Genomic DNA, 24,366 nt, shown 5'->3' with positions numbered 1-24,366 from the left:
TTATTTTATAGTGATTATGAATTAAGAAGTTATCGGTTGGTTGGATTGTGCCTGATGCTCAGCCATACGCCATTTGGTATTTTAGTGAGCTTTCTGGGTGTAGGAAGTATGGGAACCACAGAGCATGAGGAGGCTGGGGAGAGGCGTATTCTGTAGTGAAGGACAGTTTCTCCTAGGTGGCAGTACAAAGGAAACCGCATTAACCAAGGATATTAGCTCCATGAGTTGTTTCCCTGCCTTTTTCCAGTTCTGATGAGCTATTAGTGTTTGGGTGGGTGAAGAACTAGCGTGTGCCTCATTTTATACTGGAGCAGGATGGGGGACCAGTGCACAGAGGTGCTGGTGGAAACACTCAAACCAGTTGACTGTGCGGCAGAGGCTGGAAGGGCACAGCTGTTTGGAATCAGCAGATCTTTTTAATCATCTTTATCTCATCCTATTAAACATGTTTGCACATGTTTTAATATTTGTGTAATTTTAACCTGAATGACTAGGTGTCTAAGAAGTATTACAGTAGTAAGAAGAGTACCTGTTAGTTTTTGTGTGCTTTCTATGCCAATTATTACTATATTGATTTATACACCCACATACATATGTGGGTATATGTTTATATGTGTATACATATATACAAGCACATATACAGGTATATCCGTACATATTTTACAAACATATCAATTCTTTCAGTTCTCACCACAGTCAGTGAAAGAGGTGATTTTGTTACCTTCATGTTGTAGTTCAGTCAGGAAACAAAGGCACAGAGTGGTTAAATAACTTGCTCAGCATAGCACAGGACATGGAGTGACAGATCTTGAATTTAAACCCAAGTAGCTCTGCCACACCCTTCATTACTGCCTGTAGTACTTCTCAGTGCTTAGTCTCTGAGCAAATAGCAATGGTAGTAAATAAGTCAAAAGTTATGGAAAAATCTAAGCAACTACACAGTTTTTGAACCTGGTCTCCATTGCTTGCCGGTCATGGATGTGTGGAATTTGTCCCTTTCTGCTAATTAAACACAGATTTCAGTTGTTTGGGTGTCTGTGTGATGAAACGGTGGTGCCCACTCTCTGCAGAATATGCTGATGCATCAACCATCTCCATCTGTGAACTCAGCGAATTCCCCCACACCTGTGAGCCACCTTGCTCAGCTGCCCTGCAGGCGACTTGAGGGCTGGATGGTTATTTCCACCATCACACTCGCTCTGGTGACCCTTCGCCAAGGGCTTCTGTGTTTCCTCAGCTGGATTTGGAAATTAAAGTAATTTTGATATAGAGAAACATTTCCCACATGGGGTCCCATTCAGTGAGGCTGACTTGGTGGGCCACGTGCAGAAGTAAAGTTAGATTTCCTGTGCCTTTTGGGTCACCACTTTGAGCAGTCCTTGGCACACAGGGACTCCATACCCACTGTAAGGGTTAATAGACAGAATGCCTGAAGACCTGAGGAGGCATGCAGGGAGTGTTGATTTTGGTCTTGTAGAAGGCAGGCCCTGTGGAAATATGGAGAGTGGCATGTTATTTGCTCATCTAGAAGCTCGGGGTGTGATTCCTGCAAGTCAGCAGGAATACCTTAGGGATTCTTAAGTGTGGTAATTTAATTGATTACGCTTCCTCCAGTAGTCTCTTCAGTTGTCATGAGTGCTAGGTAAATTGTGGATTGAATAATATACATATTATGTGTAAATGGTCTAACATCATTTAGCCCGATTCCTCTTACCCAAATTGATTGCTAAAATTGCCAGAAGTGTGTCATTTGAACAGTCAGAACAGTGTTCCCTCCCTCACATTCACAGTGGGATGGAGAAGGGTGGGGACATAGTTTTGCGGTAATCTGTTTTGAATGTTAGGGGATATTAAATATTCTTGGATCGGAACCCATTCAGCACAGCATTAGTTTTTATTTTGCTTTAAAGTTTGAAGTCACTTAAGTAGTCATTTTTTAAGCTTTTTCAGAGACATTAAGTTTTAAAGAAAGTAAAGAACACCTTATTAATTTTTGTTCTGTCACTTGCCATCTTTTTGTGATACATTAAACATATATCGCAATGTGTGCAAAATATTTTTTTTACAAGCTTCCATGATTTCTAGTGACTTAAGCTTGCCATATGTGAGCTTAGAGGTAATTTGGGCAGTAGCTTGCGATTTTATGTATATGCCAAACCTGACCTTATTAGCTGGAAAAGTTTCTATCTTCCTTACGTAGCCAGAGACAATTTCACTGGGTTTTGTAGGGGATTGGGGGTGTTAATAGGCAGGCATGAAATTCTTTCTGGCTTAAAAGAGATGTTGAAATCTTATATCTGTTTATGAGTATATTATTGTCAGGAACATACATGTTCCCTTTCAGCCAACATGGGCAATGATTTTTGTTTTCAGACATTGTAAATGGATATTTCTATGGGCCAGGAGGTGCCCACAGACAGCTGAGCATTGGGTGATAAAAGCCTCTACTTTGGGTGTTTTCATTTTTCTTTATTAATATTCTCAATACAGTTATAGGTATTTAAAAAATTTAGTATATCTAGATGAACTTTGAATTTCTCAATTTGTTTTAACACATTTTCAGAGATCAAAGTTATTTAAAATTTTAATAAAGTTCTAATGCCATTTAGGATCTTCAGTACGTAAAGTGTATCTGCATTGAAGTCTCAAAGCAGCACTGTAATTTGGTTGTATTGAGTTACTAATAGTGAAGCTTCACATTTGAAAATAGAGGAAAAGGAAAGTAATTGGATGCTATAACTGTAAACTTGTGCTATATGTGAAGTCACTGAAATCATCCTGTAAATTGAGGTCAAATTTCAGATTGAACTTAATCATGAAAAGAATAATTGCAACGAATCTTATGACTGTATAAAGTTTGGTTTTGACCATTAAATATCCATGAAGACATCTTTTGGCATTTGAGACCATGAGACCCATGTCCTGCCTGCACACTGCCACCATCTGAAACCCAGGGCCAGGCTGGTGGAAATGAGACCATTTTTGGAGTCTTCCTGAATATAAATTGAAGAGAGCAGAACTTGTAGTTAAAATATTAGAGCAAGTCATGCTCACCACGGCTTGCCATGTGCTTTTAGTGTAATTATGATAAAAGATCAAAAGAATAAGCTCCTGAGGCCAAAGGGACGTGGCCATTGGTGGATACTTCAGTTTGGGTGTGGTCTGAGTATCTCCCAAGATCCACTGTGGTGGGAGACCTGGAGCCCAGGGTGGTGGTGTTGGGAGTGGGGCCTAGTGGGAGGTCCTTAGGTTGTTGTGGGTATGCTCTACCAAGCTGGTTCTTGAGCGATTCCTTGAATTCTTGAGAAAGGGTTGTTATAAAGGAGCAAGCCTGGCTCCCTGCATCTTGTCTGCTCAGGTTTCAAGGTGTAACCCCTGGCCTGCTCCTGCATGCCCCCATCCCCATCATGGTTATCCATGACATGGTGATACATCCAAGGGGCAGCCCTCACAAGAGATCCTGCGTTATGCTATTTGGACTTTGAACCTCCCAAACCGTAAGCTCAGTGATCCTCTTTTACTTCATAAGTAGCTTGTCTCTGGTCACCTGTTATAGTGATAAAAAGCAAACAGAAAAGATGATGGTGGAGTGGGAACCAATAGGAGGACCCAGGTTAGCTCATGGTGATGGGTTCCTGCACCATCAGTGCTCACTGAGATCAAGTATTGGAAATGTAGAAGAAATTTTGAAACAGACTGAAATTAAGGGCTCCCCCTAAAATTGAGAACAACTTCCTTCCTCATGCTGAGAGTAAAGGCTGATAAGTAGTCCCCTGGCCTGCCAGGCACCAAGAAAGTTGAAAATGAAGGTCACCACCTGTCTACCATCTAGCATAAGCTAGCTAAATCTGCATGCATACATTTCCTGCCTTTTGTCTCTTTTCTTTTAAAAGCTGTCCTTGCCCTCAGAGCCTTCAAAGATGGAAGTTTTGAAATTAAGAGTTTCTTCTATCGTCCTTCAAAACTGACTTTGAATACAACCTGTTTTCCTACCAAAATGACTCTGAATATTTCTGGAGCAGTGAACTAGATAGCTTAGTGTGCCTACTCCCCCCCCCCCCCATGTCCAGGATGGTAATAGGGCCTCCTGATAACAATTTGGGACTGAAAAGTAGAAGAAGTTTGGGACTAAAAACTAGAACTTTATTTGAAAGTCTCTAAGTTGCGTGCTTTGACTCCCAGATTTTTCCCTTCTTCCCTTCCTGCCTGGGAGATGGGAGATTTATCTATTATCTATAGAAATTGAACTCTAACTTGGAACCCATGGCCCAGAGAGAATGCAGAGGATTAAATGACCCTGCATGTCCCCAAATTCCTGAAGCCACATGCCTCCCATCACCAAGCACCCCAATTAACAGTTGCTATTATTGTGAGAACAGTATAGTTACAGCAGATAAGTTGATTATTTTCTTTTGAGCCCAACACTCAGAAGGTGACCCCTAAACCCACAGAACCTTAGACCTGATTTTTAAAAATATTTATTTTTTTTAGGTGTAAATGGACACAATGCCTTTGTTTGATTTACTTATTTTTATGTGGTGCTGAGGATCAAACCCAGGGCCTTACATGTGCTAGGCAAGTGCTCTACCACTGAGCTACAACCCCAACCCCCTTACACCTGATTTTAAAAAAAAATCTTTTGTAGTGGATGGACATGATACCTTTATTTTATTTACTTATATGTAGTACTGAGGATTGAACCCAGTGCCTCACACATGCTAAGCAAGTGCTCCACCACTGAGCCACAAGTCCAGCCCCTTTATACCTGGTTTTGAAATACTAAGGGCTGTCACCAGTCAGCAGATGTGAGGAAGACTTTCATCATTAAAGCTATACCAAAGCAACAACAGCCACAAGAAACTTGAAGGAAACAGGAAAGTAACTCAGTAAATATACTCAGAGAGGTAGGAAAATAGTTGCATCTTTGAAACAAGAATACAATGTGATTTAAAAAGAAAAAAAAATTTTTCAGAAAATAGGAAAGAGACTTTACAGATTCAAAAATATGATCTCAGAAACAAAAGTCTCAATAGAGGCCAGATTTGTGGATTTAAGAAAGGTAAATCTTGGCTGGGGTTGTGGCTCAGTGGCAGAGCACTTGCCTCGCCATGTGAGGCACTGGGTTTGATCCTCAGCACCACATAAAATAGAATAAACAAAATAAAGATATTGTGTCCATGTATAACTAAAAATATTTTTTTTAAAAAGAAAGGTAAATCATTAATTATTATTGAAAGAGTCTTGTCAAAAAAGGAGCAACATAGCTGGGTGTGGTGGTGTATGCCTGTGATCCCAGCTACTTGGGAGACTGAGGTTAGGAGCATTGCAAGTTCAAGGCCGGCTTTGGCTACTTAATGAGATGTTGTCTCAAAATTGCAAATTAATAGCTCCATAGTAAAGCACCCATGGGCTCAATCCCCAGTACTAGAGGGGACAAAGGTGCACTATAAACATAGTTACCTTAGTCGACCTTTGTGTAACTGTAACGATACTTGATATCATTAACCTAGAAGAGGTTTATTTTAGGTCACACTTTTGAAGGCTTCAGTCCATGACTGATTGATCCCGTTCCTTTTGGGCCCCTGGTGAGGCAGCCCATAATGGCAGCAGTGCATGGCAAAGCTACTCACTCAATGGCTGAGCAGGACAAAAGAGTCTGAGTTGTCCCAGTAACCTAAAGACCTCCCACAAAGCCCCACCTCTTAAAGGTTCCACCACCTCCCAATAGAGCTCTCCTGGGTACTCATCCTGTGTGGGGCATTTAAGATCCCAATAATGCAGGTGCGGTGGTGCACACCTGTAATCCCAGCAGCTCAGGAGGGTGAGGAAGGAGGATCGTGAGTTCAAAGCCAGCCTCAGCAACTTAGGGAGGCCTTACACAACCTAGGGAGACCCTGTCTCTGAATAAAATATAAAAAAGGGCTGGGGATGTGGCTCAGTGGTTAAGCCCTCTGGGTTTAATCCCCAGTGTGTGTGTGTGTGTGTGTGTGTGTGTGTGTATAATTCATATAATAATAATAGTATTTAAAGATGCACAGACTATTGTCAGAATAAACAGCTAACAGAGGAAAGGGGATGCCCCCTGCCGCACCCCTGCAGAGCAGGACTGCCCCAGTCCTGCTGCTTTTTGTTTTAGTTTTGTCTATTTGATTAAAAAACAAACAATGTACATTTATTATTTATATAAAAACTGAGAAATATGTAATGAAAAACTTACTTTAGAAATCATTTTGATACATTTTATTTGATAGTATAGAAAACTCTATACAATATTACATTTTGGGCGATCACAGACCTTGTAAGATGGTCCCCTAATTTTTTTTCCTGGGGCTGTCTTTTCTCAGCTCTGATTTCTTGCTGTGGTTGTTCTAACATTTTCTATACCTGCTGCCAGCCCCAACAAGCTCTGTGGCTTTAGAAATCACCTAAATCATCACATCGTGTGTCTGGGTTGTAAATATCCAAATTCTTTTGAGGCAAGTCTCTCTTCTCATGTGTCAGCCTTGTATTTTCCACATTGCTCAGGGTGATGGGCATATTTTCCATTCGATGTTTCACACTCATGGTATATTTAGGTCCTTAGGGATGGAACACAACTGTGAGGCACTGAGAATTCTGAATGAGCAGACTTCCAAGCTGAATGGTCTCTTTCCAGCATTTTCTGACCTAGAAACCAGTTTGAGTACTGAGTGGCCGGCTGCTCTTCCCTGGCACGGATGACTGTGGACAGTATTGTGGTATCACAGACCCTCAGAGTGTTATAGGTGGAAAGATGCTTGAAGGGACTACCCTGTCCAATTTCTTTGCTTTCTCATGGAGGAACCTCAGTTAAGGAGCGGCCGGGGGTTGGGATGGGGAGATAATTATTTTCTCAAGATTGAACTGTCGCACTGACATGACAGGGCTCCCAGATTCAACATTCTTTCTGTGTCTCCGGATGACGTGAACCTCAAGGGCACTTCTTACTCTCCTTCAGACCTCATTCAGCTGAGGATGGTTGTCTGATAGCTTTGTCCTTGCAAAGCAATGAATGCTTGCATGATTTGCAGCAAGTATTCTGATAGGAATGGTGTGTGACCTCCTAAGAGGAGTTAGGATTCTGTCTACAGTGTGGAGCTGAGGTGGTTTGTTAATATTATGGAGAAAAGTGACACATACCTGTGAATTCAAACTGGCTAACCGAGCTGACTTTGGGCTTGAAGTCTAAAGTTTCAATTTGGTAAGACAGGGAGATGAGGGAGAGGAGAAATGAGAGGAAGAGGAGGAGGAAGACGCAAGGATCATTTCCTTCCTGTTAATTTCCTTTTGGCTGGAGAGAGTGAGAAAGTTACTAAATGGAACGGGAGCTGCGGAGGGGAACTGGCCAAATCCTGTCTTAAGTTGTTTAAGAGAGGTGTTGAACAATCCACTCTCCTGGAACAGTTCCAATAGTGCAACCTGGGCCGGTTGACTGCCCTAGTTTGATCCTGGACCTTCTCTGAGCCTCTCTCCTGGTTTCACAGCCCCTGGATGTTGCCCATTGGCCTTCCAACTCCATCCAGGCGTGGCTTGGCCCTTCCGTCAAAGCTCTCTTTTCATTGGAGCCTGGGGGTATTAATGGCTGAGTAAAGCAACTCACAGTCAGAGGCTAGAGGTTCCTGTTGAGCCCTCTTGGTGGGTATGTGCAAATTATTGCAGAAATAGATGGGCCAATTCCATTTTGAAGGTTGGAACTAAGAAGATGTGGTAGAAATAGAAATGGGATATGTTTGCTAGCACAATCTGTCTGCCATTCTCACTTTGCAAACTTGGGAGCTTAATGGTTCAGGCATGAGTCTTTTCATCAAAAAGTGGGTGAGGCTTCATCATATCAAACTATTCTTAGGAGTGTCGCATGCCTAATAGCTGACCGGTTTGGTCACTGTTAACCTTGTTAATGCCCCTTGCAAATTTCTTCTTTTTTGTAGTTGTGTATTAAATCCAATGATACAAATAATGTTATTCATTGTAAAAATAGATTTTTAATTTATTAGTTCTGTTTATTTTGAATTGTCTTTTAGAAGTTTTTTATTCCTTTGCAGAATGAGTGGAAAATGTGTTCAATTCATTGAAAACAAGATATGTTTCTTGGTGCATCAGATGTTTCTAATCTCATGGTAGTAATGTAGATAGGAGCTTTTATTCTTTATTGTCACCTCTCGCTGCCTCTTTTTCCTGTAGACCTCTTTAGCAGTCTAGTGAAGCCGGACAAATATTGTTTAAATGCACAAAATAAAATACATGTGCTACAAAGGAAACAAATTATATTGACATGCAGTAATCAAAATACTTAAAAAGTCTGTGACAGATAATATTGGTGCTTTGTTAGTGTATTTCAGTACCGGCTCTGTCAGCTCTTGCTGTTGAAATGGTGATGAGCCAGATGATTTTTTTTCCCCCAAGGTATCTGCTATAGCTGTAAGGTGCTGTGAAAGTGTCTATGATTTTTGTTGGTGATATAGTCAAAGGAAGTATTAATAGTAATGCTTCCTTTGACTATATCAAAGGAAGTATTGCTATTACTATTGTGGCAGTCATGGTGGCTCATACCTGTCATTCCCAGCTACTCAGGAGATGGAGGCAGGAAGATTGCAAGTTTGAGGCCAGCTTTGGGCCATCTAGTGAGACCCTATCTCAAAATGAAAAAAAGCAAAAGGTCTGGGGGTGTAGTTCAGTGGTAAGGTGCCTCTGGTTTCAATCCCCAGTACAAAAAAAAAAAAAAAAAGTTTGTTTTGTGATCTGCCTTCACAATGAAAGATGATGCAAATTTCTGTTAGAGGCTAGTGAAAATATTGGATTATTTTTCATGACAAAGTTCGTGGACCTCCTGCCTTGTAATAACCAAGGTGTACATGATGGGTTCAAGTTAGCTTCTGTTTGCTCGGGGCCCGGCTGTGGCAGCAGTGTGTTTCAAAGAGTATTTTTGCAGAGATCACCATTTTAAGTGGAAATAACTCTTGGGTAAGTGTCCCCAACACCAGGCCCTGGACTGGGTGTGACCAACAGAATTGATGAACACAACCATTATGGTGTCCGACTTGAATGCATAGCAGAAGAGACTGATATCAAGCTGCAGAATGTACAAGAAGCCTCTTAATTGTGGAGGGGATAAACATTCTGACATGCTGTAATGGTGAATTGCAAGGGGACCTTGCTGGGCATGGGATGAATGGAGGTGTGATATCAGGGAAGGCCCTCAGAAGGGAGCCATTGAAGTCAGTACCTCAGTGCGGCAGAGCTGGGCCACAGAGATCCTTAAGCAGGCCAGTGACTGGGCTAAAGTGAAAGGAGAGCTGTGTGATGAGAGGGATGGAGAGCTGCAATTTTCATTTCACCCAGTAGTATTTCTACTCCTGATTGAAGAGGCATCGTTTTTTTTACCTTTTAGTTTGAGACATGTATTATTTAGCACATTAATGGATGGATCACTAAAAGCTTTAGTGATTATTTTGGAGTCTATAGCATTGAAAAATTGATCTCAAAATTTATAAGAACAAACTTTCCTTGCAAGAGCTTGAAACTCAAAAAGCAACTTTATGTTTTTATTGTTAAATTCCTTAACGTTTTTCCTCACTCAGATTTTATTTGGCTGAAATTTAGGGAAAACCTAAGGAGAAGTGAGGACATTCTTGGCTTCTACATATGCTGAGCCATTTGAGCAGAGGTGTTTGTATAAATGCATACCTTGCTGTCTTAGGCAGATAAGGGCTGTCACAAGTCTGGATTTTAAGGGGACAGGTTCCTTGTCTGGCAGAGACTCCGAGGTGCAGACCGGGATTGGGTTGTGCTCAGAGGGAGGAATGTAGCCATTCTGGTTGGGGCAGTCGGGGAGGGACTCATCTCTCCACAGTTCCCATACTGTTTGGCCCTGTTTTTCAATTTGACTCCTTCAAAGCTCATTCTCCAGCCGAGGGGTACACATATCTTTGTGACTTCAGAAAAACATGTGCTGCTGGTTTGGGAATCTTAACCACATTTGGAGGACATGCTGAGCCAACACGAAATGGAAGTGCTACCTGATTCCACAGGTGGAGCCTGCAGAGAGTCACAGTCAGGTAAAGGAGACTCGCTTAGAATGTTGTGGTGGCTTAGATTTTTGTTCATGTGTTCATTGAAAGGAAACTGAGGCAAGAGTCAGTCAAGACTCATTGTGAAAATTAAATTACTGAGCAACTCATTCTAAATGATTTTCTCCTCTGGGTGAGCTAGGAATTTTTTTAAAAAACTTTTTTTTTTTTTTTTTTTTTTTTTTTGAGGCAGGTGTGGGTACCAGGGATTGAATTCAGGGACACTTATGAACCACACACCCTAGCCCTTTTAAAAAGGGTCTCACTAAGTTGTTTAGGGCCTGACTGGGTTTCTGAGACTGGCTTTGAACTCAGTCCTCCTGCCTCAGCCTCTTGAGTGGATGGGATAACAAGCATGTACCCAGCACCTGGCTAACATTTTCTCTTTGTAATATTATGAAATATGTTAGTGACACATAAACAATTTAACAATGTGGGTTAGTAAGAACATTTTGGAACCATGATTTACTCTGCTCAGTGGACTTGTGGTCTTCTCGGGCAGGACTGTTGTCAGAGCCTCGAACAGAGCCTGGGGCATTTCATGCAGGTTTGTTGTCTGTGAATGGATTGGGTCCAGTGTACCATGATGTGCTATAAAAACAATTCTACTGTTTCTCTTTGATGGCAGAAGATTTGCTCAAAAACGTCTGTTGTGTGAACATCATGTGGGATAGAAATCATCCTGGCCCTGCCTCTCCCAGGAGCTGCAGCTGTGATGCTATTCCAGTCTCCCACCAGGGAGGCATGAACCAGGGCTCCTGCCTTCATTTCATTTGTCTATTTTTCTCTTGGCTTGGCGGCTTGCTCACTTGCCATTGATTTCATCTCTGCTGGTGCCATGCTTCCTGATAGGCTGCTTGGAAACAGACAAATGAAGCAAGATGCCTGCTTATAGCCTTTCGACCACAGCAGTTCAGTACCATGTGGAAAGAGGCATGTGAGCAACACATCCTAGACTCTGGGGAGCCTGGAAGGGACCAGTGGTTTCTGGAGGTTTGCTCTTCCTGGAAGGGTCAGGGAATGTTTCCCCCAGAAGGGACTTGGGAAGTGACAGAGAAAAGTGTGAAAGGGAAGAATTCCAGGGAAAGTGAGTTGAAGGCAGATGTTCAGTGAGTCACCGGGTCAGATGGCGGGTTCATGTTCAGAGTACACAGTCTCTCTCTCTGCCATTGCTGCATCTAGTCTCACTGGCCTGCTCTCAGCTCCAGGGCCACCTTTGCTTAGAGGCTCTTCCTCTGCCTGGCTGCTGGCCCCAGCTCTTGGCCAGCTCCTCTCCTCTTTCTGGACTGGCCTTGAAGTAAACCGTACCTCCTTGGGTCTGAAAAGGATTTTATCCTGTTCCACCCCACAACATGCCTGCTGTTTGCCTCAGTGCTCTAGGTGACTTTAGGGTTGATGGATCCGCGAGGCTGTGCTGGGACAAGATGGTCTTGCTCACTGTTGTGTCTCAGTGCCTGTCCTGTAGGATGATAGATACCTGGGGGTGAATGAAAAGCTGTCACTTAAAAGACAAAAACCTGTCTGTGGACTTGCTGTTCTTGTGTATTCCAGACATTTTGGGTCCTTAGGCTCTTAGGATCTCAGCTGAGGATTCAAGATCTTTGGGTGTTATCTTGAGGCAGCTGTTTTGAATCTTGGAAGAAATAACTTGAAACAAAAAAAGGATTTTTAAATTTGTATATATATAAAGAAGAGAGAAATTTTTGTAACACTTATGTTCTAAAAGAAAAATTAGCTGGGGTGGTGGTACATGTCTTTAATCTCAGTGATTGGGAGGCTGAGGCAGGAGGATCACAAGTTTGGGGCCAGCTTCAGCAATTTGGCAAGACCCTGTCTCAAAATGAAAAATTATTAAAAAAAAAAAAAAAGGAAGAAGAAGACAACTTAGGCTGTAGCTAAGTTGTAAAGTGCCCCAGATTCAATCTCCTGTACCCCCTTCTTCAAAAAAGGAAAATTAATAAATTTAAAATTAAAGAATATTAAATGAAGAGTCATTGAATAAATTTATTCTTTATAGAAATTTTACGCAGTTATTTATTACATTGCATTTTATGTCTTGCTCCATTCTCTGAAACATCCTGATAATTTGATGACTTATTCTCATTTGTGCTCTGAATACTTCATTCTTATGTCATTATATTTTTAAACTATTTTAACTCCTTTACCTATGTAATCCTGATGTTATTCTTTTTATTCCAGACCAGATTCACCTAGCAAACATTCTGTGTCTGTGGGATGAATTTAATTGCTATTTTCTCTACTGTTTCTGTTTTTATTGTTCACACTAAGGCTTATTTCAATATTGTCTTATCCACATTTGTGTTTTTTTTCTTTCTCTTCTCTCTCTCTTTCTTTTTTAAGCTAATCAATGTATTTATTGATTTACTTAAAAAAACAATATTTTTGTAATTTCACTGTTTTGCACACTTATTTGTTGTATAATACATATTTTCAAACATCTTTTTTAGATTCATAATGCTGCCTTTAGCTATAAGGGTTTTAGACAACAACAATCAATGTAGGTCACATATTTTAATTATGTAGTTTTATACATATCACATGTGGTCCAAGATGTTTACCATAACATTATAACCTGATTTTTTTTTTTTTTTGGTAGATGGATACTATATCTTTATTTTATTTATTTATTTTTATGTGATGCTGAGTATCAAACCCAATACCTCACACATGCTAGGCAAGTGCTCTACCACTGAGTCATAATCCCAGCTCATAACCTGATTATTTTTATCATGTGAAATAAGATTATAAAACAAAATTTATTTTGGACATTCTTCAGTGTGGTGGGTGGAAAATGTTCTGTTCAATGGCCTATTGAAGAAAAGGAAACTCAAACGGTGGATTGCTTAAAAGACTGAGATTATGGTTCCCATTTGCTCTTCTTGAGAATTCTCTGCGTAGCCCTTTAAGTTCCAAGGCACTGAAACCCAGCTTCCCAACTTGGATCCAGGATGGGTAGTTTGCATCTCATTCCGGGGTGGTGTCTCTTGTTCTGGGCATCTCTTTCAACTTTTATTCTGTTCTTGGAGAGATGGGGAAAAAATACACTGATACATTAACCTGAAGGTGAGATTTTGCTTATCTTTATTTCTGAAGAGAATGTTCTGTTGCTGTTTTGTTTCATTCTCTAATTTCATTTGTTCATTTATTCCTTCATTCATTGTCCAGCTGCTATGGGCAAGTTACTGTGCTCGTCTCTGGGCATTAGAAAATCTTGTATGATGACCAATACCTAAATTAGTTCAGGGTCAGTATTTTAGAAGAGGATTATGTGAAAGAAGTTGTATGTCAGCAGAGATTGTTTTGTTGTCTGGTATTTTTTTTTTTTTAATATCTATACAAAATCGCTGCTGGCTGGAGAATGATGATGGTTTGCACTTCTGACATCACTGCTAATGTTGGGCTTCTGTGCTTGGGTCTTGTGCTGCAGGGGTGCTGTGAGTCTTCATTTCACCGGAACTCTGCACCTGTTTCTGGCTATTCTTGCTGATGAAATCCAGAACCTACTTTCATTTCCTTTTCCTCCCCCTCTTTCCGGTGTGTATGTATGTGTGTGTGTGTGTGTGTGTGTGTGTGTGTGTGTGTGTATGAGAAAAAGACAGAGAGGAAAAAAAAAACTAATGTGAAGAGAAACCACCTTCTTCCATCAGGGCCAGGATTTTCATGCTTTCGGAAGGACAGTGTTGACTGCTTCATTCTGGGGCTGAAAGACTCATATCTGAACTGTTTCTAGAGGCTGTGCTGTGTGTTTGGGTCAGAGTTTGGAACTAGTATGGGATTGTCAGGTTTTTTTTTGCAGCAGCTGATGCTACCTGATACCTGGAACTTTCGTGCTATTGAGGAACAAGTATTTCCTCTTGGCATTATGTGACTTTTGGCTCTGACTCTGAGGAAGGGGAAGTATACTGTTGTATCACTTACTTTCATAAAAATAACTCTGACATCTCCGGACCTCATGCAGGTCCAGGGAACGTTCTTGAAAGCCAGGTTGATGCTCTGGAAGGCACATGATGCAGCAGAAGGAAAGGTCACTGGGCTGGGCCCTGGAACAGAGTTTAAGTCCACTCACAGTATGTGCTTTACTCAGCGCCTCAGTTACCTCATTTTCCAAGTGAGACTCAAAATCCTGACATAGCTTAACTTCTAAGAATGTTGCAGGCATCAATGAAAATAAGCAGGAAGACCCCTGAAGGCCAGAGATCCCTAAAAGAATAGCAAGCAGCAAGTGATACACCAAGAGCCAAACAGAAACTCTGGTCCTTCCAGCCCTCCCCCGAATGGGCCGCCTGGTCCAGGAAGCTATTGGAGTCCAACATTCCTAATTTAATACCAACTTCATTATATTTGTCTGATTTATATTTTTATAGATAAACAGATTTACTCATGGGCATTCCATAGAGGAGAAAAAGTTTTTGGGAAGTGGAGCTTAATGTGAACCAGCCCATAAATAGTCCCAACTTGCAAGCTCAGGACTGATTTGTCCACCTGGGGATGGCCCTGGAATGGGGCCCAGCTTTGCTTCTGGATCACCTTGTTTTCTCTTCAGTACCTTCGGACATTGTTTCCGAGGTCCCTCCTTCCATGTGCCTCCCTCTTTGTGACTCCTAGGAACACTTGAATCACAGGCTGGTGGTGTGGTTCTGGCCTTCCTGTTCTCACCTATTTACTCAGCCTGGGCCTTTCTTTCTTTCCCCTGTGGCAGGCTCTGGCCTGTCTCGGGACTTGAACCTGATCCCCAAGGCAGTGGTACAGCAAGTGCCTCCATGCTCCCATCTCTAGAACCTGGTGCGAGTCACCTGCCTGCCTGGGGAACCAGTTCTCTTCCCGGCCACACTGAGTGGAGCAGAGTAGGTCCCAGCAAGCCCGTCAGTCAGCTGACTGACTCTCACAGTGCCCCTCTCTGGGACTTGGGCCCCGGGGACCTGCTGTGTGTCTCCTGGCTCACATATGACCTCTTGAGCGATGGCCTGGATGCACTCACTGTTCCATTCCCATTTCCTTCTTGGGACCTCTATATCCTGTTGGAAACCTTGGGACTGATGCCAGGTATTTCTAGTCTGTTCCTCAGGGTCAGTTCTGTGTAGATTTTATGTGGATCCTTCATTTTCTCCCCACTCTCAGCCCTAAGTTGTCACGAGTCACTTAGGTCTCCTTCCCAAGTTGAGAGAGATGACACATGAGAGCCCTGATGAGCATGTTGTTTGTGTGTCACAAGCTGCGGTCTGGGATCCCCAGGTGACTTGTGTGTTAATGTCTGCGTCTTTCGAGGAGTCGCATCCTCAGGTTTGCATGAGGATATTTGCATGAAAAAAGAAACCACCCTGTGGTCAGGTTGAGCTGTGTACAGGTGCAGGTGTATGTGACTGCAGTGGGTGGTGCCCAGTGGAAGCCGGTTCTAAACAGACAGTGCTGCCTCACGGGGTGGGGAATGGCATGGTGACAACTTTGAGCCACCTGCCAGTATCTCCATGGGCCAGTTGAATGAATGACAGTAAACAGTGGCCAGGACCTGCCAGATCAGTATCCTTAGCTGCAGAGAGCCAGTGGTGGAGACTGTCACTTCATGTGACTAAGAAACTATGATGAGCACCCTTATCCATAAGCGACACAATACTTGGTCATTTCTCCTACCACCTTATTATTGCTAGCAACAGACAATAATCTGCTTCCTTCTCTTCTTCACCCCTTACCATGAAGTGAAAGTTGTGACATTCTTTAGAAATTGGAGAGTTTCCTTCACAAAGCCAACAGATGGGCTTCGGGAAAACTCCCTTGCTGTCCTTTACTCCACAGCCCAGCAGGTTGCTCACGAATCTATAAAAACAACACGCAGACAGTTCAGAAAAATCACCTACACTTTAAGAAAAAATTCTAAATTTCTTTCCTTTTCAGTAAGTATTTTTTATTTCTTTTACTGTCCTTAAGTAACTCTTCTTGCCTCCCGAAGAACCCTGGCAGTGGCCTGCTTTCCTGACACTCGAGTGAGGTATTTGAGCTGGAGTGGCCATCCCAGAGACCCATAAGCATTTAGCTTTGTGGACTTCCTTCCAGAGTCGTTGCAGATGGCATCCTGCTTTTGCAAAGTGGTGGCCTCACTTGGCTGCACGCAGCGTTGGTTGGCCTGCTTTATTGTGGTCGAGGTCAGCCACTGGATGTCCATCTTAGTGGGTTTCAGGCAATTACCACTTGTTTTGGAAGCGACACACACACACATGCGTGCCCCCCCCCCCCCCCCCCACACACACACCCACACTCACTCTGCTGTGAGAGGAGGGCCAGCCTGGGTGTACCAGCTTCCCCCCTGAGAGCCTGCATCTCCTCCCTGGGTGGAGGGCGGAGCTGCACACCCTGCCCTCTGCCTCCTTCCACGTCACTGTGGATTTGTTGGGACCGGTGTCTACCTCTTCATCTTGCTGCTTTCCTGAGATAATTGTAAGAAAGGATATAATTTATTCCTGAAATAACGATTTCTAGGAATTTTCCCTTTAATTTGTTATTCCAAGTAAATACCTTTAACATTAGAAAATAAACCTTACTACCCCAATGTGGTTTCCCTCCTTGTGTTGGCCTGTTCCTTAAAGTGTACACCTGAGATTGACCCTTCTGTGGTTAAGGGTGATTTCCAAGGTTTTGGGTGGTGGAATCTTTGATTTGACCGTCTTTAACATAATTTTGTTGATGATAATGTCATTGGATTTTATGAGTACACTAATATGGAAATAAAGGCATGATTTTAGATTTTATTTATATCTTAGTGCTCTGGAAAAATAATCTCATGAGAAATAACTCAGCCCATTAAATAACATCCTTGACATTACTTTTTTGGGTCTGCTTGTTTTTTAAAAAGTTTTTCCAGACTTTGTTTTTTTTGTTTTGTTTTTAAAATAATTGTTTTAACCATATCAAGAGTAATATTTTTAGACATGTTATTAAAATCATGCAAAAATGATTTTCCATGTTGACATAGAGGATTTTGTTAATAATCTTTATTGTGATCAAGAACTAGAGTAGAATTTCCTAGCTAGACAAGAATGAATTAAAAAATCCTGACATGCCCTGTGAGTATTATAAAAGCTGTATAATCAGCCCTTCATATCTTTTATTTTTTTCTTTGTACTGTTGGGTATTGAACCCAGGGCCTTGTGCATGCAAGGCAAGCACTCTACCAACTGAGCTATATCCCAGTTCAGCCCTTCATATCTATGGGATTCATATTGATATTCATGGCTTCTACTGATCATGGTTCAAAAATGTTTGCAAAAAAAAAATTAGACTGTAGTGGACATGTGGAGGTTTTTTTTTTTTTCTGGTCATTATTCTGTAAACAAGACAGTAGGAGAACTATTTATGTAGCATTTCCATTGTAATAGGTATTGTAAGTAATCTAGAGATGTTTTAAAGTTTGTGGGAGGATGAGCATAAGTCACATGGAAATACTGTAACATTTTATAAAGGAACTTGAGCCTTTATGGATTTTGATATCTGCCATAGGTCTTGGAACCATCCCCTGCGATTCCAAAGTATTCTAAAAAATATTACCCTGATGAAAATATTTAAGAGGGTTAATTAGCTGGGCATGGTGGCACATGCCTGTAATTCCAGTGACTGGGGAGGCTGAGGCAGGAGCATCACAAATTCAAGGTCAGCCTCAAAAGCTTAGTGAGACCTGCCCCTGGGTTCAAACCCAGTTGCTAAACAAATACATAACTGGGGTTCATTGGGCCCTAAGAGTCTTGAGGACAGGCTATGCCTTGTTCATACTTGTAGCCTTCTTCAGTGTGGCGTTATGTAGAGGGTCAGTGCAGTCAAGGGACATGGTTCAGTTTGTGGGGAGCTAGGTGGAGCTGGTGAAGATTACCCTCCATCCTTACGAGAAACCATGAAGGAGTTTGCAACTAGGAAGTTGCAGGTATTTTAGAAACATCACTCTGGGGGCTCCGTGGGAGGGTGAATTGGAGGGAAGAGAGCCTGGAGGCAGGGGGAACCCTGTCGGTGACTTTGACCTGGAGACCAGGTGAACAAGGATGTGGGAAGGGTGTGTGGGAGGAGGGCAGGGCTGTGGATTGCATGGTTGCCAATCCATGATCCTTCATCTGCCGTTACAGAAAACACCCTTTTAAAAAGGGCTCTGGAAGTGAAAAGGTATTTTCTTTGTAGTTGACTTGGCAGTTAAACCTGAGCTTGCCCTGAACTCGTTTGGTGGCAGAGCCTGATCCGACCTGCTGGGATTCTTTCAAAATCCTTTCTGATCCCACTCACTGTTCGTAAAACGTATTGACTGCAGAAATACTGACGTGTTTGATTAAGGGAATTTTCCCTGGATTGTGCAGTCTTCTGTTTCTGATATAATCCATGAATCGTGCTGTGCATCTTTTCTGAAATGAGAAGGAGTCTAACTCAGCGCTCTCTGGCCCGAAGTTTGGGTCTAGGGTTTTCGAAGCCCTTTCACCTGTCTCTTTTTCCTGGTCATTATTCTGTAAACAAGACAGTAGGAGAACTATTTATGTAGCATTTCCATTGTAATAGGTATTGTAAGTAATCTAGAGATGTTTTAAAGTTTGTGGGAGACTGACAGATAAATGAGACTGACAGATAAAACACAGAGGGATTCCAGAGGCTCGGGAGGCTGAGGCAGGAGGATCACAAGTTCAAAGCCAGACTCAGCAAAAACAATGTGCTAAGCAACTCAGTGAGACCCTGTCTTTAAATAAAATACAAAATAGGATTGGGGATGTGGCTCAATGGTTGTGTGCCCTTCAGTTCAATCCCTGATACCAACACACACACACACACAAACAAACACACAGGGAAGAACTGGGAAAAAAGAATACATCCCCTCTGGACGACTCAAAGGTGAATGACAGCATCTCATTGACATGAAGAGAAGCAGCACTTTTTGGAGGGCCAGAAACATTCATTAGAGATGCCACGATTCATCAAAAATGATGTATCTTGGATTGTCCGAGTGCCTCTTGTATGTGGGATTTTGGATTTCACAGCAGTTGGAGAAATCTGCATCACATCTGTAGATAAGTTCTTTGTATTGCATTGGTGTTGATTCTGTTTTCATCTTTATCCTCTGATTATGTAAGAGTACCACCGGGATCCTGAAGGAAGGGCATGTGAGAATTCTGGGTACAACTTCTTTTATAAGATTATTTCAAGGTAGAAAGTTTAAAGAAACGAGTAAAATTGTCATCATATCCGGGGTGTCCTCTTCCCTGTTGCTTTGAAGTCTCTGTTAACTATCTGTTAGCAGGAGCCTGGTTTTCATGCGAAATTAGAATTCTAAAAATGCTTATTATTGAGTAAAATTTCAAAGTCAAATTTCCACCTCCTTCTCTCTCTCTCACTTTTTTTTTAGCCTAATCTGGTTTGTATCACAAGATTAATGAAACATTTTCTGATTTGAGAAAAATGTTTGACTCCAGTTTAAGTGCATATAAAGAGGACTTAGAAAACGGAGCGAGTGGTGTGTGGAGTTCTTGGGAGGCGCCGCATTCTTCCTTGCATTTCATCTCCCTGGTGTTGGAGGGTGTGGTTTGGCACTGGCTCCTGTCTGCCGCTCTGCAGGTCAGGAGTGGGTTCATTAGTTTGGACTGACAGTTATAATACGATGTTCAAAGCCAAGAGGGTTTGCAGATAACAGGAAGAATGACAAAAATGTGTGCCTTCCATGGCCAAGTCAGCTGGCTTGGGTTGGGCCGCGCTGATCTCCTGGGCACGTGTTTCCCTCATGGAGAGAGGATTCCTCTGGAAAGCCATTGCTTCACTCTCTCCCTTCTACCGCCTCCTGTGGTTTCAGCTGATTTGAGACTCTCTCTACACTCCCCTCTTTTCTTTCCCTTTTGATGAGAGTAGACGAGGCTGGCAGCCAGTTGCTGTTGAGCTATAATAGAGCTAGTGATATGTACAAAATTTGATTACTTCTGTCAACCCCAGATTGAATAAGAAAGTGCATACTCTAGACAGATACTTGCAACATAAATGGTCTATTGATTTCACAAGGACTAGAGACGAGGCCACTGTGTAATCTAGCAGAAGAGCAGATCTGTGAAGAGTGGATTCTAATGTCACATGGGTTTTCAAAGGTGCCTCCTGCTAGATATTTTTAGAAGAGCCTTCAGAAAACTTTTGGTAAACTGATGATAGCTCCTGATTTTCTTCATGGTCAAGGTTTGAGAGAGATTCCGGGGAAGCCTATATACTTGTTCAGTGGTCTGCTTTTCCTGTGTAGAAGCTAGTTCAGAAGTTATGCGATCTTCTTTGCTCCTGAGCCATGATGGCATTTTCTCTTAGTTTAATATGAATGTTCTAGAAATTTCCCACAATGGAAAGTTCTATTTGACAGAGGAAAGTTCATCGGTCAGTTTCATAGTTAGCTGTATGCCAAGAAGTAATGAAAACAATGAGTTACATAGTGCAGCCTTGGGACATGGAAAAGTTTTTAGGGGATGGATGAATTCTATTATTATTCCATGTTCTGAGGCCTGGGGCCTTACACTGGAATATTTTTTTAAAAAGTTTTTATTTTTGAAAATTTGTTCCCTTTTGGTATTTTCTTTGTTGTATATGGATTTTGTTCTGTTGAGTTTTATTTTAGGGGTTAAAAATTTAAATCCCAAATAGGATGTTTTAGGAAAGAGGTACTTAATATCATTATACATAAATCTATTCAAACAAAGTAAAATCTGAAAAATGTGATAATCTCTTTGAATGATTTAAAAAAAAGAAAGAATTACATCTTGCTTTTGACAGGGAAGGGGAAATTTTTGCTAGGGTTTAGATCCTGACTTTTTAATCACCCCCCCCCCTTTTTTTTGTTACTAGGGATTGAACTCAGGGCTACTCAACCACTGAGCCACATCCCCAGCCCTATTTGTATTTTATTTAGAGACAGGGTCTCACTGAGTTGCTTAGTGCCTTGCTCTTGCTGAGGCTGGCTTTGAACTCCTGATCCTTCTGCCTCAGCCTCCTTAGCTGCTGGGATTATCCCCTTGACTACCTTCAACGTTTGTGAGATTCTCCATCTTGAACCACATCTGGCCTAAAATTTCTTCCTAAAAATAATTCTAACTATTTACTTACAAAGGCTGCTTTAATTGGGCTTATTTCTATATATGAGATATATACAGAAAGAGGGGTGGAAAAGATGGATTGGTCATGGATTGAAGTGTCATGTTTATCTTTAGAATTTCATTTTCTTAAGAGATTTCAGAAGCAACCCTCTGGTGAGGAGGTGCTTAAGCAGCCCCCTCCTGGAGATGCAAACCTGAAGGCCCCTGATCTTCTGTGGGTAGGAACCTGGACAGCTATGCCAGTAAAAATGCTGGAATTCTTTGATGCCTGTTGGAACTGGCCACTGCTAAAGACGGACATAGCAGGATATTGCATGCTGTTGCCAAGGTCCATTCTGATCAGATGGTGACCATATCTTAGTGCTCACTTTGTGTTGTTTTGAATATTTAGTTCTTCCTTTGAGAACGGGGACATTTCAGGGTACTGATCAAACTGGGCTTTGGTAGCCACCAAGGAAATGAAATGACATTGAGGTACTACTTCATACCTCCTAGGATGGCTATAATAAAAAAAAAGACAGCAACAGGTGTTGGTGAGGATGTAGAGAATTTGATGAATATGTACAAAGGTACAGTTTGGAAAACTGGTAATTCTTCAAGAGGTATGAGCATAGATTTACCTAGCAATTCCATTCCAGGAGATGTAGCTCTAAGAGAAATGAGAACATATGCCCACATATAAGATGTGTTCACAGATGTGCAAAACATAAAAAAGATTCATATTAGCCAAAAAGATGGAAACAAGCCAAATATCCATGAACTGATGAATGAGTTGGCAAAATGTATTTTATCTGTGTAACAGAACATTATTATCATTATTATTTGGTACTAGGGATTTAACCCAGCCCTTTTTATTTTTTATTTTGGGACAGGGTCTTGCTAAGTTGCTTAGGGCCTCACTAAGTTGCTGAGATCCTCCTACCTCAGCCTTCCGAGTGCTGGGATTATAGGCCTGAGCTACCATGCTTGGTAATGGAATGTTATTCAGTCATAAAAATCAAACACTGATACATATTACAATGTAGAATCTTGAAAACATGCTAAAAAAATACGCCAGTCATAAAATACTGTATCTTGAGTTTTCATTTATATGAAATATCTAGAACAGGCAAATCTGTGGAGAACAGAAGTACATTTTAGTTGCTGCCTTGGGAAGGGGGTGGGGAGAGGGCATGAAGGTTGTCTGCTTTTTTTGGGGGGGGGTGTGATAAAGTTTTCTAAAATTGATTGCGTTATTGCTGCATAGTTCTGTGGATGTGCTGATCAGCCTTGAATTATACACTGTCAATGGGGAATTGCATATACCATGTGAATTGTATACCCATAAAATTGTTACCCATTTTGGGCTTAAATTATTTGACATAATCTGAATCACTGTACTTTCCACTGTGTCTCTCTATCCTCACAACAAACCTATGAGACAACAAGCCGAGGTCACTGTCCCATTTCACAGATTCAGAGGTTGAAGCATAAAGGAAATATTTTGCCAGGGCCATTCAGCTTCTGCTCTGTAGACTTTTCTTTTCTATACCTCAGCCAGCAGCAGAAATTCAGCAGCCTTTTAATTCCAACTGGTCTGCATTCTGATGGGGGTACATATTCAATGAAAGTTTTTGCAATAAGAAGAAAGTTTTTATTTCAAAGCAGAAAAGAGAAAAATCAGATAAAGAAAGCAGGTGCAATAATATGAATAATGATGTTTCTTGCTTTTTACAAATGCGCGAATAGCATGTGCATCATGATAGCAAGAGACTGTGGCAAATACCCAACATAGAATAGTATGGAAAATATGAGTCAAAGTGGTTACCTTTTATCTTATAATTCTGTGTGGTTAAGTTTATTCTTTCCATAAAAACAATTTACAAGGGATTAAGAAGCAATTATTTTGACTTTCATTTCCCTAAGGAATATGTGGACACTAAAGTGAAATAATAAGTCTGAGTTATTCTTTGAAGTACAGTTAATATGTAACCAGACTCTTCAGGCCAATGGCAGAGTCAGGAGGGCAAATGCCTTTATTTATATACCTAGTGGGAGGGACGGGGGTGGGTGCCCCTAGCCATGGGACACTGCCCAAACAGGAGGAAAAGTCATCATCTCCCTGTAGTAGATCAGGAACCTTCAAAGGCCCTTCGCATGACTTAGAAAAGAAAGAAAAACAATAACAACAAAAAAAACTACCTCAGGAGTTTTCACTGACTGCAGAGTGTAACTTCCTGTCTTGTCTTCAGGGGAGGTTGGGTTAGGTTTAGTCAGATCCTCTCGTGGGAAAAATAAAAGCCACCAAAAAAAAAAAAAAGAAAAGAAAGAAAAAAAACAGGACATCCCAGTGTGCAGTTCGCAGTCCGCTTTGGTTGTCCACTTCCTCTGCATCCTTTTCCTCATCATCTCAGCAGATGTAGGTGATGAGCCGCCCGACAGCCACCACACTAAACTGGAAGAAGTGCAGATTTGATTTGCCCGGGCGAGCCGCTCTGCAAGCTTGCAAGCATTTACCAGGTAAGTTTGTCAACTTCTGAGATGCCTGGCCAGCGAGGTTTCGAAAAGAGGATGTCAGCCAAGGCAGAGCTCTCTCTTTCACTCACTGAGCTCAATTTGTTAAATAACAAAGCTGTCACCGGCCCGCCCTTCCTGATGCTTGTGTACCCTGAGCAGGGGAGACCAGCACCGTGGGCTTCAGAATGCACTTCTGAAGGTGACAACTTGCCAGAGTTATTGGAAGAAGAGCGCCAAGGAACCTTAAATTTGTTGTGACTAGTGTGCTTCGCTGTTTTCAAAGCAGCTTGCTCTGTGTTGGCTGCTCACTGTCAGAGGGAGTTTCCTCTGTGGTGCTGAATATTGATAGGCCTCATCCCATATGGTATTCGCTCTCGTCTCTTGGTGGAGAAAGCATTTTACTCTTAAAAAATTTGTAGTTCATTTCTGAGAAAGGGCAGAATTAGTGATTTGTATTTTGGGGAGGCATGATCAGTGGGGGTTTTGTTTGGGTATGGCTTGTCCAGGGGACATGCAAATGTGTCATAGAGGAGTGTCATCTGTGCTTTTCTCTCGTTAAGTTCAGTCATCCATATCCTTCCTTCCTTCCTTCTTTCTTTCTTTTTTTTTGTACCAGGGATTGAATCCAGGGGTGCTGAACCACTGAGCCACATCCCCAACCCTTCTTTAAAAAACCTTTTTTTAAATTT

General features: G+C 41.7%; 1 protein-coding gene across 5 annotated transcripts in view; it reads left to right on the top strand.

The window, feature by feature from the left end:
• The window catches only part of Utrn (utrophin), a 514,146-nt gene that overhangs the window by 33,259 nt on the left and 456,521 nt on the right, over window positions 1-24,366 (top strand). For 3 of the 5 annotated variants that reach the window (XM_077801941.1, XM_077801940.1, XM_026397634.2), the window contains exon 1: window positions 23,562-23,680. The exons of the other annotated variants lie outside the window; for them this stretch is intronic. In XM_077801941.1, the coding sequence (XP_077658067.1) occupies window positions 23,587-23,680 (94 nt within the window). In that variant the 5' untranslated portion in view covers window positions 23,562-23,586. Of the gene's footprint in view, window positions 1-23,561; window positions 23,681-24,366 lie in introns of those variants that run through there. 5 annotated transcript variants of the gene reach the window in all.

Source organism: Urocitellus parryii, chromosome 8 (genome assembly GCF_045843805.1).
Source record: "Urocitellus parryii isolate mUroPar1 chromosome 8, mUroPar1.hap1, whole genome shotgun sequence".
In the NCBI taxonomy this organism is placed as follows: Eukaryota; Metazoa; Chordata; class Mammalia; order Rodentia; family Sciuridae; genus Urocitellus; species Urocitellus parryii.
The sequence above is the reverse complement of the archived record's forward strand: the minus strand, read 5'-3'. Positions and strand labels throughout refer to the sequence as shown.